Source organism: Rhipicephalus sanguineus, chromosome 3, assembly GCF_013339695.2.
Source record: "Rhipicephalus sanguineus isolate Rsan-2018 chromosome 3, BIME_Rsan_1.4, whole genome shotgun sequence".
In the NCBI taxonomy this organism is placed as follows: Eukaryota; Metazoa; Arthropoda; class Arachnida; order Ixodida; family Ixodidae; genus Rhipicephalus; species Rhipicephalus sanguineus.
Window position 1 is genome coordinate 92,459,709 of NC_051178.1, and position 16,982 is coordinate 92,476,690.

At 46.8% G+C, this 16,982-nt stretch overlaps 1 protein-coding gene across 1 annotated transcript in view; it reads right to left on the bottom strand.

The window, feature by feature from the left end:
* The window catches only part of LOC119385681 (uncharacterized), a 32,393-nt gene extending 18,200 nt beyond the window's left edge, over window positions 1-14,193 (bottom strand). Inside the window, exons 1-2 of the mRNA XM_037653079.1 lie at window positions 14,003-14,193; window positions 12,725-13,624 (exon numbers count right to left, since the gene is read on the bottom strand). Coding sequence (XP_037509007.1) covers window positions 12,725-13,624; window positions 14,003-14,193 — 1,091 coding nt within the window. The remainder of the gene's footprint in view (window positions 1-12,724; window positions 13,625-14,002) is intronic.
* Between the last annotated feature and the right edge of the window lie 2,789 nt (window positions 14,194-16,982).

Below are 16,982 nucleotides of genomic sequence, written 5' to 3' on the forward strand. Positions count from 1 at the left end.
TCGAGGACGCGGGTTCGATTTCCGGCAATGACTGCAGCGTTCCGAAGAGCGTTAAATGCCAGAACAACCGTGTACTTGGATCAGGCACGAGTTAATGTATCAGGGCTTAGTTACCTATGTTCTCGTGTTAATGGTGCACAGCCGGGAATAATTTTAGGCGCTAAAATTTGGATGCAACAAGAGATTGGGAAGCAGCAACGAATTGTGATTTCGCGGCCAGCAAGCAAAGTGTCTGAATTTGTTTGTAGTGTCTTATGCCTTGATGTGTGATGGGTGTGCATGTTACCCCGTATCGCGCGCGGATCGACTCTTTCCTCACCCGTAGTCAGCAAGAAAGAACTCGTAATAGTTGGTTCAACTGCGAAGCAAATCTTGTTCGCCTATTTTGCCTTAGACCTTGCCTGTTACTATCAGTATCTTTCGCTTTGCTCTTGCTTTGTGCCGGAGATGTGGAGGCTAACCCTGGTCCCAAGATTGATGATGTTCTGTCCTTAGTTAACGTATGCCATGCTGAAACCATGGAACTACTGAAAAAAATTCAACAAACGTAACAGACATTGAAACTCGGGTAACAGTGATTGAGAGCTCGTTGGCCTGTATTGCTCAAATAGAATCCTACTGCGAGGGAATTAACAACTCAGTAAAAGAAGTTAAGTCGAGCGTAGCCAGAGCAAATGAAGAACTCGGTGATGTTGTAGAAGATACGAACAACAGAATGCGCAGACACAACTTGCTTGTCAAGGGCCTTCCTGAATCAGAAAATGAAAGCTATGAAAAGACTGACAGCATTGTAAAGGAATTATTCTCCGCTCACCTTAAACTGACCCTCGGAGACATTGAACCGGCCCATAGGATTAGCCAACGGCGGAGCGGTTTCAATCACCCCATTATCATTAAATTTCTGAACTACAAATTAAAAACTGAAGCTCTGCGCAATGCATTCAAGTTAAAGCATCTAGCATCACCAAGAGTATGGCTGGAAGAAGACTTTTCACATAAGATACACCAAGCACGTGAAAAGCTTCGTGACATCGCGAAGCAAAACCTCAAAGAAAGCGAGCGCTTTTCGCTCCGTTTTAACACACTACACATGCAAAATGGCATCTGCCAGTACGACTCTTCGTCTGACTCTGTCGCTGTCGTATCTAAGGAAAGACAATCTTCGCAAAAATGACGAGCCGAAGTGCCTAACTGCAGACTTCCTGCGCATAAAGTGTCATTGTTGCTGGCAAACTTTCAAAGCCTACTTAACAAGGCTGATGCCGTAAAGATACTGATCAGAACATGCGATGCTGATATCTTTATCGGTACTGAAACGTGGCTCCCTGAGCATATTGCAGATAATGAACTATCGTTGCCAAAGGCATTCGCTGTTTTTCGCAAGGACCGAAAGGGGTCGCGGAGAGGGGGCGTGACAATTGCTGTCAAAGAAGAGTTGCAACCGTCTATTATTCCTATCGACTCACCACTTGAAATGATTTCCGTAGTTACGAGTCATAGTCACGGGCACTGCGTTATTGGTTTATGCTACCGACATCCTGAGAGAGAGCCAGCCCGAGTTCGTGAGTCTTTTTAATGACGCCCATGAACAAGTCACACATAAGTTACCAAATGCCTTACTGCTCTTGGCCGGGAATTTCAATTACCCATCCATTGACTGGCCAGCATCTTCTGTTCTGGGTAACAGTAATCGCCAAGAATTGCGTCATTTTCTCCACACAGTGCACTTTCAAAACCTGTCGCAAATGATAACACAACCCACTCGAGACGAAGATATTCTTGATCTGATACTAACGTACCATCCTGAATAGGCAAGCACTCTTGTTCTTGAGGAAATAAGTGATCACAAGGCCGTACACTGCACTCTGCATGTACCACGCCCTATGGAACCAAATGAAACCAAAGTGATTCTTAACTATCCTCGCGCAGACGTTACCAAAATGAACCACATGTTTCCGGAATTTGTGGCTGGTTACCTTCACGATTTCGCTGATCGATCAGTTAACGACAACTGGTCTTTATTTAAAAACTTCCTGAAGGAACTGCAAGATTACTGCGAGCCAAAATTAACTCTCGTCCAAAGCAGATGATCCCTGGTTTACTTGTGACGTGAGCAGAGCTATTGACAACAGAGCGTTTAGAAAAGCTTCCAGGTCAAACAATGATTTAGACTGGGCGAACTACAAAGAGCTGTCAAAGTTAGCAATATCCTCAATAAATATTGCTAAAAACATATACTTTAGCTACACTCTGCGCATTATAATGAGGACCGAACCTGGCAAATTTTAGTGGATTATAAGCCAGAATGAGAAGCAACCAGCGTACAGTTAAAACGTGAAAATGGTATCTTACAATCGGTAGAACAATCCACCGAAATTTTCAATCAGCATTTTGCTTCAGTTTTTTTCTGACGAATTGCCGTTGCAAACACGGATGCCTTCACTGGATGCAATTTTGCACGAGTTTCAATTCATCACGATAACAGAAACCGGCATAGCACGCGCTATAGAGAGACTACCGTGCAAAACTTGTCTGGGTCCGGACGGTATAAGTGCAAAGCTTTTAAAGCTGGCGTCAGACAAATCATCCTACCTCTTATCTCTAATATTTCAGCAGTCACTGGATTCTGGGTGCCTTCCCGGTGACTGGAAAATTGCGAATGTCATTCTTTGCTTTAAATCCGGAGAAAAGCGCATCGCTAACAATTACCGTCCTATTTCTCTGACATCCGTTTGTTTAAGATGCTCGAACGTATCTTATACAGCCGCATAATGTCTCACCTTCAATCCAATAAGCTACTTCTAGAAAACCAACATGGCTTTCAGAAACATAAATCCTGTAACACTCAGCTGTTTGAGCTAGTTAGCGATTTACACAACTCTAGCAATAGGTCGTTGTTAATCGATGCAATTTTTATTGATTTTTCTAAAGCGTTTGATCACGTCCCTCATGAACGTCTTATAACAAAACTACGTAGTTTCCGGCTCCATAAAAAAACATTTCGTTGAATTGAAGGCTTTCTAACTGAAAGATTTCAGTGTATTAAAATCGACTCCTACATATCCAAACAGACGCAGGTCAAGTCGGGCGTTCCACAAGGGTCAGCTTTAGGGTCGCTGTTATTTCTAATTTATATCAACGATATATCAATTAGCATGCAGTCTACCGTACGACTTTTCGCTGATCACTGCGTAATATATAAAGAAATAGCCAATCAGAACGACATTCTAACCTTGCAATCTGACTTAACGACACTTTCCCAATGGTGTAGCAAATGGCAAATGAAAATTAACGTTGAAAAGACCAAGTATGTGAAATTTGGTTGAGATGCCAATCAACAACTCTCCCGTTGAAACGGTATCGTCTGTTAAATCCTTACGTGGTATTCTGCATTACAATCTTAAATGGAACAATCATGTAGAATTAATTACCAGCAAGGAATTTCGTAAGCTTGGCATTTTAAAACGCCACCTACGTCTGGCTACTTCAGACACTAAATTTCAGTCATTTAATTCCCTCATTAAACCATCCCTAGAGTATGCTTTTAACATATGGCATCCGCATCAAGCATACCTTACTGACATGCTGGAGCCAATTCAAATAAAGCCGCTAGATTTATTGCTTCCTCCTATTCACGTTTTCATAGTGTATCATCCATAAAAGGAACTCTTGGCACTTTACCGTTCGCAACACGCAGAAAATATTCGAGATTTTTCTTCTTTCACAGCGTTTGCTTTAGCTACAGTCCTTTCTCACTCAAATTCATCCATCTAGCCGTAAACATTTCGGCCCGATGTGACCACGATCACAAGGTACGCCCACCATTTGCGCGCACTGAAAAATACTTACACTCTCCTTTGGTGTTGTTCATAGACGGGTCGAACGCCCTTCCGGGTACCATTGGAAACAATAAAAAATTAACTAGTTTCCAATTAGCCCTACTATCTTACCTTAGCGAACAGTCCTTCCATAACTAGCTGAATTGTCCGATTCCAAATTTTCATTATTTCTATGTATTTTTATTCTATATATTATATTTATTGACTGATTCCAGATTTTCATTTATTCTATGTATTTTTTTCTTTTGCTAGATTGTACTATATATTGATCGCAACTATTCTACTTTATCCGACCTTGCATTACTGAATGTGTTGGCCTTTTTAACATTGTATTTGCATTATGCTTGCTTGTTATTGCATTTTGCTGTTTCCGTATATTTGCTGTATAAAGTATTGTATTCCCCCCTATGTAATGCCCGTTCTCGGGCCCTTAGGGTCAATAATTGTAATGAAATGAATTGAAAAAGGAGACTCGCACAATGGAAGAAACAACGACAGCCGGCGCAGTGATTTTTTTAGAGCGCAGCTCTTAGGCGCCTGTTCCAGCATTGAGTGGAGTCGCCGTTGGCTGGCGTCGGCGGCGTAACCGACACCGCGAACGAGGACAAAAGAGAGCGAACGCGGAGTCTGTCGATATCACGAGCCACTGGCCTCTAACCTCGAGTTTTTCTCCGTCACGCGCGCTGGCACCTCGGTCGGAGCTCGTGCGCACGCAGGGCTGGTACGTGCACTGCGGCTGGCTTCGCTTGTCGTAACAGGGCTGTCGGCGTTTCACTTCGTTCGCGACGCTTCAATACACAGAGTGGTGTGGGTAGCGCTCGAACGCTGGCAGTTTAGGTGGCAGTATGCAACGAATATTACATTGCTACAACTGCGGATAGCCAACATTGCAAACACAGTTGACGTTGCCCCAACACGAAGCTGCGCTCAAAATTTGCATTAGGCAGTATCGTTATCGTCGGTGAATTTTTAACACGATAGTGTTTTATGCCGGGGCCCACCAAGACTTCAGTGACGTATTTCCGTCACTGAAATGACGTCGAAAAAATTTACACGATCAGATTGCAAAGAAAAAAAATTTCGTCAACGGGCGTCGAACCCACGAAAGCTTGATGCGCAAGGACAGATGCCAGGCACGCTATCCACTGCGCCACGGTCTTCTTTTTTCTTTATTTTCGGTTGTACACCACACAAACGGGGACAACAGAATTATGTTACAAGACACCACAAACATGTAGGCACACATCTAACGTCAACCACTGAATAACCAACATTATGATTTCAAATTCCTTCACAGTAAGCAGGGGTTCTACTCTAGCCAACAATACAAATTTGCTTAGAAGGGTAAAGAGTGGAGGCATTGGACTGGCACATCTGTTCATAAAACAGTTGGTAAATAGGTTTTTCTTTTTCCGTAAGGCAAGCGACCCCTTCCTGTTAACAGTGTGCCAAATAAGACTTGGTCGACTGTTGCCCGAGTTTGTTGTCAGCACTCAAACGATGAAAGGTGCAGTACAAGGCTATCTGAAGGAGGTTGTGCCAAGTGTGCGTTTTTCGAGCGTCCGCTTTTCAACCGAGTACCTTTTTTCTGTTAGAAAGAAAAAGCTTTATAAGGATGTACGTGACCTTGTGTTGCCCATCCCAATGTACAGAGCGCTATATGCTGCTGGCAAGGGTCAGAATGTACTTAAGCGAGTCAAAAAAAAATGGAAGCACCTCCAAATGCAAAATCTTTCTTCTTTAAATTGCACACAGGAACACTAGCGGTAAAAACCTTTTTAGAGGAGCAAGGTTTCTATATGCCATGGGGCACTGCGCCATGGTCACAGACTTTACAGGCTTTACAAACGCGCCTTTTATATCTACCAATCTCCCGGTCGGCGGGGTGATGTTGCCCTCTGGGAGCGGTAAAGTAATTCGTCATTACTGGGGCCTCCGCGATCAGCACCAGCAACGTGCTACACGTCCGTCCCATTCGGCGCGTTTTCAATAACAGTCCAATTTTGTCAATGCCTAAACATACCGTGAGGTGGCGATCTTAGCCCAAGCGTCGTAAAAGCGTCGGCCTCGCTCATAGCATCACCACGCATCACGCTAATCCAAACCAAAAAATCACAGCATATCCACGGGGTGAATGATGATGAGTGGGGCGAAGCTACGGAGGGAATCATCTGTAAACCGTGAAACTCTTCCGTGAAATGCGCCCAGTACATAATATAAAGAGTGTGAAACATCGTGTATATATTAAACATCAAATTTTTATTGTACTGTTGGTTTACGTGGTCCCTTCATTATCACTTGTGATCGGTGAAATGCAAGGAAGAAGTCCGCTCCCGAGCGAAAGAGCGCCAAGAGCGACCGCATTCCCCGCTCGCCCTGTGCGAATTAAAGGCAAGGCTAGAGGGAAGACAGGACGCGCGTTCCACGACGCGAGGTCGGTAGCATGCCCAACGAAAGCCAACGGAACGCGATCGTGCAAGTGCTCCGGCTTCGCATCGCCTCATGGTTCCATTTAGCGTCCCAAAACCAAACATATTGCTCAAGGTGTGCCTTGCGTTTTTCATAGAAATAATTTCTTTATCATGTACATTAAGACGAAAAGTTGAAAGCTTACTAGAGTGTATCGCCCGCAAAGTATGTCTTTTAGTGTGATTTAACTCTCGTACGGCAGGGTCCTCGCGCCGTTGCCGGTCCACCTCGCCCGTTGACGATCGGGCGAGGTGGCTACATACAAGTACTACTACTACACTTTAAGAAAAACATCTGGCGTTCTTTAGTTCTGCTTTTACAAAACATCTGGCGTCTTTCGTTGGTTTATTTCATCAGTCAACGGCGTTTTGAACAAAATTTTTATTGTTTAATCACGCACAGGAGAAATCTCACCAGGCACTACCTTGGAGGTAAACAATGGCTGCTAATGGCAATGAGAGACAGAAGAAGTCGGCTTTTAGCTAACACTTACACTTCTACTTCTACTAACGTTTCCTACTGGAACATGCCAATGGCTGCTAATGGGGAATGAGAGACAGAAGAATTCGGCTTTTAGTTAAAAACGCGCACGCTGCGAATTTTTTATTGTTCAACAACGCACAGGAGAAATCTCCCACCGGCACCACCTTGGAGGTCAAAGCGTAAGACTTGTTACTCACTACTACGACCACGACGACTACGAGGGACGAACGGGTGCCGCCTTAAGGAGCTTCGCCCCTAAAATAGCTCTGCGACGCGCGCCTGCCTCACCTGGCTGTAACACCGCGTTCCCCGCTCACGCGCTCGCTCCGAGAAAAATCGCGGCTGGGCTACCGGGGCGGCACGACGCGCTTTGCGTTACTCTAGTCCGGCCGTGGTGTTCAATCACATTTTAACATGCCGCGGGATGCCGACCAAATTCTGCGTCCAAAAGGCGACGCTCTTCTGGCTATCACACCTCGTTCTCTGATTACGCTTTCACCGTTAACTACTCCAGCTACCACAAGGGTTTGTTTAATCATTTCACATAGACGTTACTCGTCGGGATGGAGATGTACCACCAATCATCAAAGTGAGTGTATCCACGTTGAACAATGCTATAACTGCGAGACGTCAATATACATTGTACAAACTCTCTTATATCAATGTACAGTGAACATTCAGTTACTTCTGTAAGGGCACGCATTACTTTCGTGTTATTCCGATTCCTATGACGAAAGGATGAATTTTTATGTAGCGGCCGTGCCACAGCATATGGGATTAACACGAATTTTGTGACACACGTCGACAGCTTCCCTATGCCGGCAGGTTCTCTATGACTAAATTTAAAAAGTAACACATGTTGTTTATCTCACAGCAAGGAGATTAAGATAACATTTGGCGCCTGTTGTGTAAAATAGCCGGCACATGTGTTAAGCATAGAAAATAATTATATTCTGGCATACTAATTTCTTTAAACAGGCCGCGGATACTTGTGTTGTTCGTCAGGCTGAAACAAAAGAAATCACTGAGTGAAATGTAACGTTCTGGCTCCATCAGCAGTTGGAACGCAGTGTGTGGAGGGTTTCACTGTTTACTAACACAGGCCCTGGACCGCTTCCGGTTTCCTGCGCTGGCGTAGGCTAGCAGGATTGGCGGGGAACAAAAGCCTTGGCGAGTAGCCCGTAGAGTTTCAACACTTTTCTCCCTGTGTCTCGCAACATATTTGAATTAAATATTCTTCTAAGCTACACACAACACTAAAAGAGTTAGTGTTTAACTATAAGCGCCTTTCGTTTATGTGAAACTGGAAAAAGAGTATTCCCTTACTCTGACAAATCTTAAAGAAACGCTTTACGCTTCGGTGCTGCAGAATAATAAATGAGGTGACCGGAAGCTTCTTGGGGTACACCACGTGCTCCTGCAATCGGTGACGGCTAGGTCGCCTATGTCTGCAGCCGGGCAGCTTAATACTGCCCCGTATTAGGATACAACCTACCCTAAGCCCTGGAAAATTTTAAGGCAAAGCTCCTTAAAGCGGCACCCGTTCGTCCCCGTCGTAGTGCGTAACCAGTCTTAACGCTAGTACCAGATCTTGACCTCCAAGGTGGTGCCGGTGGGAGATGTCTCCTGTGCGTTGTTGAACAATAAAAAAAATTCGCAGCGTGCGCATTAACTAAAAGCCGAATTCTTCTGTCTCTCATTCCCCATTAGCAGCCATTGGCACGTTCCAGTAGGAAACGTTAGTAGAAGTAGAAGTGTAAGTGTTAGCTAAAAGCCGACTTCTTCTGTCTCTCATTCCCATTAGCAGCCATTGTTTACCTCCAAGGTAGTGCCTGGTGAGATTTCTCCTGTGCGTGATTAAACAATTAAAATTTTGTTCAAAACGCCGTTGATTGATGAATTAAACCAACGAAAGACGCCAGATGCTTTCTAAAAGCAAAACGAAAAGACGCCAGATGTTTCTAAAGCAAAACGAAAAGACGCCAGCTGCTTAACGAAAGACGCCAGATGTTTCTCCTCTCCTACGGTGTGAGACTCTCCTGCGGTGCGAGACGCTGCCGCGACGCTGCCCCGCGACGCTGCCTGCGGCGGCGCAGCGGCGCCGACACAGGCAGCGTCGCGGCAGCGTCTTGATTGAAAAAACCGACCGCTCGCGCTGCACAACCGTTCACTGACCACCCCGTATATATCCGCCTCGTGCGCTGCTGCTTTCAGTGGTACTGGTGGCGCCACCAACGGCAAACGGTGGCGAAAGGTGGATACGCGCGGCTCATAGAAGCCGTGGGCGAAGCGCGCGTTACTCGCCGTTTTTCTATTAAGTTTTCATTCTGTTTTGATATTTGTACTGCCGACGCTGCTCCACGCCGTCTGTTACGTCAACCATGCCGTCTGTTACGTCGATTGCTCATATTATTTGTTTTAAAATGACAGGCCCGCTTTTTATGCGTGCGCACGGTGCACTGCGTACGGTTCTTACGTGCATGTGTCCAAGTTGTTTGCGTGATCTGTTAACACAGATGAAATAAAAACTGCTGCTGTACAAAACAGCATTCTTTTATTGAACACCCCAAACAGTACAACAACAATGACTATTACGGCTGTATGCCTGCTTAAGAAACGCACATAAGACACGCGTTTTTATCTTCGCAAAACACTCGTAGCACTCAACTAGGCCAAGAAAACGAAAATCTAACTTGCTCAACGTTTTAACAGCCGTCACACAGCTGCATAATAATGCATGAAAGTACTTTAGCAAACGACCAACAAACATTCACACAGAGGTTTTTTTTTTTTGTTCACAGACCGCGTTAACACATGAGAAAGTTCTAACTGCACTGCAGTCACATATTTCGGAATATCTAATCACTTTCACCATTGAAGCCACAATCCTCTAACACATACGCTTTAAATTGAGCATGGCATTACTCAGACTTATATAGGGAATTCGCACGTGTGGCATTACTCAGATTTATACAGAAAATGCGCACGCGCGTAATGTATCTCGTATGCTAGATTCTCCTTTGGTACGTGCAGCTCAACATAAAATGCGATTCTGGAAGTAATGTTCGTGGAGTAGCGAGCATATAGAAAGGCAACTACTTACAGCTTCACTTACCTTTGCAAAAACGGTATTCCAATTGCAATTCAATATTAACAACGCAACAACGATAACAACACACTTGTTGCACACAGGCGTACCAGGTTGACGCGCGAGGCCAAGCGCGGTATTTTAAGTGTAGCACAATCGTGCGCGTACAGTACGCTAGAATATTCTGGCACAATGTCGTCAAGCTTGCAGTCACTTCAGCGGTTCCCACGATGTAGCACCAGTTGACGTCCTCGCGTCATCAAACTGTTACGACGCCGAGAACTACACACACAGCTGACTTGGAAAAACGCGGTCTTGCAGGAGTCCATCTGGTCCAGCAACCAACGCACAAAAGTACACAGCTGAGGCGTCTGAAACATTGCCGTTGATGAGATGGCAGCTGAACGAAATCAGTTTCATCGTCCGACGTGTGGCCACCGCCTTAACACAACATTAACGTTGCAACGTTCAAGGAAGACGCGACGAAAGCGACGAGCCCAGCCGGTCTTGTTGGGTGCGTTACTGCACAAACTGCACAGTGCAGAGCGCGCGCTCTCACGGCCACCGAATGAAATAAAAGAAAGTGGAGAGATGAGTTAGCTTGGAGCATGGCCAGTCGGTGGAAGCAAGAGGACGTGTTGCGTCGTCGGTGTGGCGTATTGTCGAGAGATGGCGCTAGTTTGTTTTTGCGCAACGGAATCGCAAACTTCATTGAAAATGCATGGGATCCTATGGGGGTTTGTGAGAGAGGTACAACCGCCTGAGCCGAGCGGTGCCGCCACCATACCGATGCACGAGGCGGATAGGCACTGAATTTTGACCTCCAAGGTAGTGCGTGTGTGCGATTTCTCCTGTGTATGATTAAACAGTGAAATTTCACAGCGTACATGTAAAATTAAAGTGAGCTGCAAGTCGTCATAACTCTCATCGAACCTTTAGTATAAACGCGCCCGATCTCACGTCGGTGATGATGTACTGGGCAGAATTCACGGAAGATTCACGGTTTACCGATGAACCTCCGCAGCTTCGCCCACTCATCATCATTCACTCCGTGGATATGCTGTGATTTGTTTTGATGCGAAGCATCTTATGGCGGAGTTCAATACGGTGGTGATATAGTGTACTAGAATAATTTCCTAGTGACGCGTCTGAGAAGGAGCGCGCGTGCCCGTTTGTGTAGACGCCACCAGGCGCCGCCACTGCGCCTTTTTCTAGCCGTCTGCTAGCGTTACTGCCGCAGACCGGCGGATTCATTGCAGTTCGGGACATCGCCTGCAGCAGTATCTATTCGCATTTTTTTATCATCTATTTGCACAAACCCATCATATGAGTAACTCTGCATGTTTTGCTTCTATTGCGCAATACCTAGCACAACATTTAAATCGCATGCTCATCGCAAACTACACAAAAGTGCTCAGCAACGTATACGCTGCGTTGCTATGTCAGAAGGCGTACGATGAAATAACGGCCTCGACGGACGCATATTGATGGTGGCAAACTTTTCGTGATTTATTCTCGGTTACAGAAACGCAGCTAAACACGATTATTCCTGCGTTTCCTTACCTCATTTTACGGCGTGCAATCGAGAGTGATTCGTGAAGGAAATGAAAAGGGGCGCTATTTTCGTACTACATGGAAGCATCCCACATGTAAGCGCCCGGAGAAAAAAAAAGTCATCCACCATTTCTTTCTTTTTTTTTTTTTTTGAAGAACTGCGACGTTGAACGTAGCGTCGCAGGGGACGCGCACGAGGCAAGCAGCTGCAAAGCGCGTCTGAACCGGCCTAAACCGGCGCGAACTGGCTCCGCGACTAGAAAAAAGCGCAGCAACGCCACCAGTGGGGTCTACTGGCGTTTGCTTCAACCGGCCCATTGTCCCTGCCTCCTGGACGCGTCACTAGGAGATTATTCTAGTACACTATAGGTGGTGACATGCAGCGTGACCACCCTCACTGCGCTTGCGCAAACACTCTCCACACACTGCTCTCCACACGCCTCCTCTCCCCTTTCCTGCGCAACGTCTCTCCTCTCCTACACTCCCCCCCTCGCCCGCCTGTCGACCGCGTTGCCCGCTCGTACTGTGAGAACGGCCACGCTCGAGGGAAGACACGACGCGCGTAGCGTTCCTCGTCGCGTTCCACGACGCGAGGTCCGTAGCATGCCCAACGAACGCCAAATGAACGCGATTGTGCAAGTGCTGCGGCTTCGCATCGCCTCATGGTCCCTTTTAGCGGGAGATGTTCTAAACGCGCAGCTGTCCCTTAACAAACGGTCCAAATCATTCACCTTTTCTCCTAAACACAAGACGCCTCTGCAATGGAACACACCAGCAGAGTACTTGGTTGTCTATGTCATCCCATTTTAGGGGCGAAAAGGGAATTTTTATTTTTCCTCTATAAGTACAAGGCACTAGTTCCACACAAAGTACGGTTCCACAATCGATTTGACACTGGGTTACATCGGCACAGGTTCCACAATAAAGTCACAATATTTCACATTTTCACAGTCAATGTTTTAGCACTCATCACACCACAAGACATGGCAGTGGGATTTATGTAGTTCGTAGACCCTGTATGGGGCCACAAGTGAGCGTAACTCTGTTGTTGACAATTTTAACAAATGCACATGACCAGCGTTTCAAGAATTCTTCCTCGCCCAAGAGGAAAAATTCTGTGTCCAAGTGATCTAATACAATATTGTACATTCGCATCAGCAGCGGCCACTGGTTTTGGTGAGCCTTTGCCTGTTTGACTGCTAATCCCCTGTTTTCCCACAACGTAAGCATTCCGGCGGCCAACACTAGTCGTGCCAGTGCGCCGTTGGGGCACCTGCCTCTTTTAACAAACCTTTCTATACCCAACGGGTGGTACGCCTTGTCCACGAGGGACCAGAAAACCTTGGCCACGCGGCAGGCTATCAACGCGTGTTTGTTATCTTCGTGTTTATGGCAGTGCACGCACTGCTCCGAACGAACGTGATGCCACTTGTACATCCGGTCCGCCGTAGGCAAGACGGACCACCCGAAACGCCACACCACATCCTGAATGCTGCCAGGCAGCCAGCTAGGGGTCAACAAGACCCACGGAAACCCTGGGTTCTTAGCCTCGCAACCAGAGTTTACCAATAACTCTTGTGCTAGTTCTGTATTTCGGCACTCCAGGAGAGGAGTGTCCAGGTTCAGTTGGGCAATGCGCTTGTATATTCCGATCACATGCCTGTAGAAGGGCGTCGGGTTTATCGCCTTCGGCCCCGGTGGCTGCGTCTGTAAAAACAGACGGCTCTGGACTCCTAGGAAGTACGTCGCCAGTTTCCTGGCGGGGTGCGCCTCAGGTGACTGCAAAACCCTGAGGGTCGTTTTCAGAGCGTATGTGTCTGCCAAGACGACGGCCGAAGGGATATTCCACCTGCCCCTCTCGCGAGGCAAGCCTAACTGTTCGTATTTGACCAGAGGGGTCTTTGAGTTCCAGAAAAACTTTATGAAGTGAGACTTTACCTTACGTGCAACCTGATAGGGCATAACTAATGAATTGGACAAGAACCAGCGGCGACCTGTAAAGACGCCCATGAGCAAGTACCGGCGTACATAATACGGGAAGTTAAACTCTAGGGCCCTGGTGATCTGCTGTTTTAGCGCCTTCACCTCCTCCTCCCAGCTCTCTCTGGTCGCACCACTGGCCCTGTAGCTGATCCCTAGTATGCACACGCTATCTACCACGGCGATGCCGTGAAGACTTGTTAGTGGAGACCTGTGAAGACATAACGATTTACACTTGTGTAAATTAAGTTTTGCCCCGGAAAGCTCCGCGTACACGGAAAAAACCTTGAGGACAGCAGCGAGGCTGTCCGCGTCTCTATGGTATACCGTTATATCATCTGCATAAGCAGTTACTTTAACTGTGCCGCTACCTGGGGTCTGCAACCCAAGGACACTTGGGTGCTTTTCTACCTGGGTCAGGAAGGGTTCTATCGTCAGCGCGAACAACAGGGGGGAAAGGGGACATCCCTGTCTCACACCTCTTGTCACTGGAAAGGAGGCTACGGTTTCATTATTTATGGATAGGTCGCTATTTATGTCATTGTAAAGTTCCATTATGAGATATACAAATTGTCTAGGAAAACCAAACGCCAGCAGGGTGGCGAATATAAACTTATGCTCTACCCTATCAAATGCCTGTGCCTGGTCCAGGGAGGTGAGCCATCCCCTCGCCTGTCTCTGTCTCGTGTAATCTATAATATCCCTGTTGAGCATGTTCAGGGTCTGGACATTACGGCCCACCACTGAGCACGACTGCCAAGACGTGATAAGCGAGGGCATGACTCCCTGTAGACGCAGGGTTAAAACGGTAGTTAACATTTTATAATCTGTACCTAATAAAGTAATCGGGCGCCAGTTACGGGGGTCCTCGAGACGTTCTTGCGTCTTTGGAAGCAGGATAATCCTGCCGCTCTTAAATGAGTGTGGCAGCGTGTGCCTACTCGTGAATACATTCAGGACTTCACACAGGGTGGGTCCTATGACATCCCAAAATGCGCTATAAAATTCGACAGTTAAATCATCGTTTCCCGGTGCGGAACCTCTGTGGAGGTGGCGCATTGCTAACGTTAATTCTTCCAGAGTTATGGGAGCAACTAAACTACAATACTCCTCGGGGGAGAGCTGTGGGAGATTGCTTAAAAACGGATGATGAAGGAGTGAATCCAAGTCGAGACGTAATTCACTCATCCCCATGCTTTCAAAGTGTGCACTGAACCTAGCTATATCCTGTTTGCTCAAGTTACCGCGCTCTTCCATCTGTCCGACTCGGATACTGTTGACATAATTAAGTACCTCCGGGTGAGAACTGGGTAGATGTCTGGCCTGGTAAGAGCTAGCCGTGGTGGACGTCAGCGTCCTTAGTCGTGCTAATCTTAACTTTAAGTCATTAGCGTAGGTCTTCATAAGTAGAGAGGTGGGTTCCCCTCTTTCGACTATCCGGATGCGCTGAAGCGTTGCTCTCACGAGCCCAGAGTAACGATGTTTCAACTTTTTTCCCTCGTCGGTACAGATGTCACGCCACATTTGCTTGAGAGCGTCCCAACTGCGGTCGCTTGTAGAGGCTGCCAAACGGTTGCGTAGGCTGGCCCTCGCCGTCTCGTCACTAAAGAGTCTATTGTCCACTCGCCACGGGTGGCGGTATGGCGACCTGTCTTTAACCGCTAAAGTCACTACCACAGGCCTGTGGTCAGAGATGCCCAGAGCGTACGAGGGTGGATCGACCGCCTGACAGTCCACGACTGCCGACCGCAGTGACGACGTCACATACACACGGTCTAGACGCGCCTGCGTACTGGTACGCGACCAAGTATGCTGGAAGGTCTGCCCGTGGCGCAGTACATAAGCGTCTGCGAGGTTGAATTGTTCTACTATTTTCCTTAGTTCTAGACTATACTTGTCTTTTTTTTCTCTACCCGGGCCTATTCTATCATTTAAATTATTCAAAACGCAATTGAAGTCCCCTATTAAGATTAAGTGCTTCCTTTCCAGGAGCATCGGGTTCAGTTGCCTGTAAAAGCCAGCCATGGCCGGACTTTTTACCGGCGCGTATATGCTAATGAGTCTAAACTGCTCCGCCTGAAACTCTAAGTCGAACGCTACCATTCGACCATCTGGGTCGAAGGTGAAATGGCCCCCGTTAAGGAGAGACCAATTGAAGACTATTATGGCTGTGCCACACGCTTGGTGTGTGGGAAATGAAAAAAACCCACGGGCTGAGAACTGCTTTTCGAGTTCCCTGGCTTTGCTTAAAGTATCTATGTTCATCTCCTGCAGGCATAAAATGTCGCACTGCAACTTTCTGGCTGTTCTAACTACTAACTTTTGTTTCTGTGGGGTGCGCAAGCCCCGGACATTCCATGTGACTATTTTTAGGGACATTTACATTTATCGAGCAACAGAAAAGGACGTGGCGCTTTTTTTTTTCCTGCTGCCCCTAATTTATGTGCCTATGCTATTCTAGAAACCATATAAACAGAAGAAGATTGCCGAGTGACAGATTCTTTACTAAGCGATGCGAGAACACGAATTGGTTGGACTAGGAGTGGAACCTAGGCAAACGAAATGCAACAAGTATCTCACTCACTTTATGGTAGGCCCCCGTCAACACCTTGTAGGGGCGGGACTAGACACGCGTCTTGTGGGGCCGTCGTGCATGAGATACCATTATACTGGCGAGAATACCCTATTCTCAGAAAGTAAAAACAGGACATAATGCATCAGTCACTCATGTTTGGGCAGTATGCCACTTCACTGTATGGCAGCCCAACTGTGCACATAAGGTCAGAAACGCGCATATTGCGCTTGCACTTCACTACTATTTGATCCCCGTAGAGAAAAAAAAAAAAAACCGTGGCCATGTACTCTTGCCAGGTGTCTCGAGCTGTATGCCCAACTTGATATATGTCGTTCCCGAGCGAATATATCACTATCACATGTCCCTCGAGATGAAACAAACATAAAAACACGTGCCCGCTATCGGGAACTCGTCCACTCCATCACTGCTAACATGACGTTAACCTTATGGCACAGTCAAATACAGTTTGCACTGCGAAATGCACAAACTTGTGCGCAGCAGAATCGGCCAACTGCCTATCGTCACCACCTAAAAGGCAGGTGACCGCTCCGGCGCATGACACGTGGGATACATGACACTTTCACTTTCACGCTACACAAGAATAATTCAATTGATTGACCTTTGTGCACGACTGAGCAATGCCCTGTGTGACAAATTGTTTCTGCTTAATAAAAGAAAGGAAAGAAAAAAAGAAAAAAAAACTGGCGCTCATTTGGCGCGGACTTCACGTTGCTTGGTATCACGGGCACGCTACCGTGCCAATTCTGACAGATCGCTTGCACTAGCATTGCTCGGCTTACCACGCGCCTGTTTCACGACCTAGAGACGTTTACAGACATTGCGCGACTTAACATTTCTGCCGGGACGAAAACCCCGCGTGACAATTATTCGAAGGTTTCTTAGGCATATTGCTGGAAATGTTCAGTCAGTCTGCGGCGCCTCGTTGACGAGGACAGCCTTGAAGACACAGGGCGGTGGGGGAAAGCATGGAACG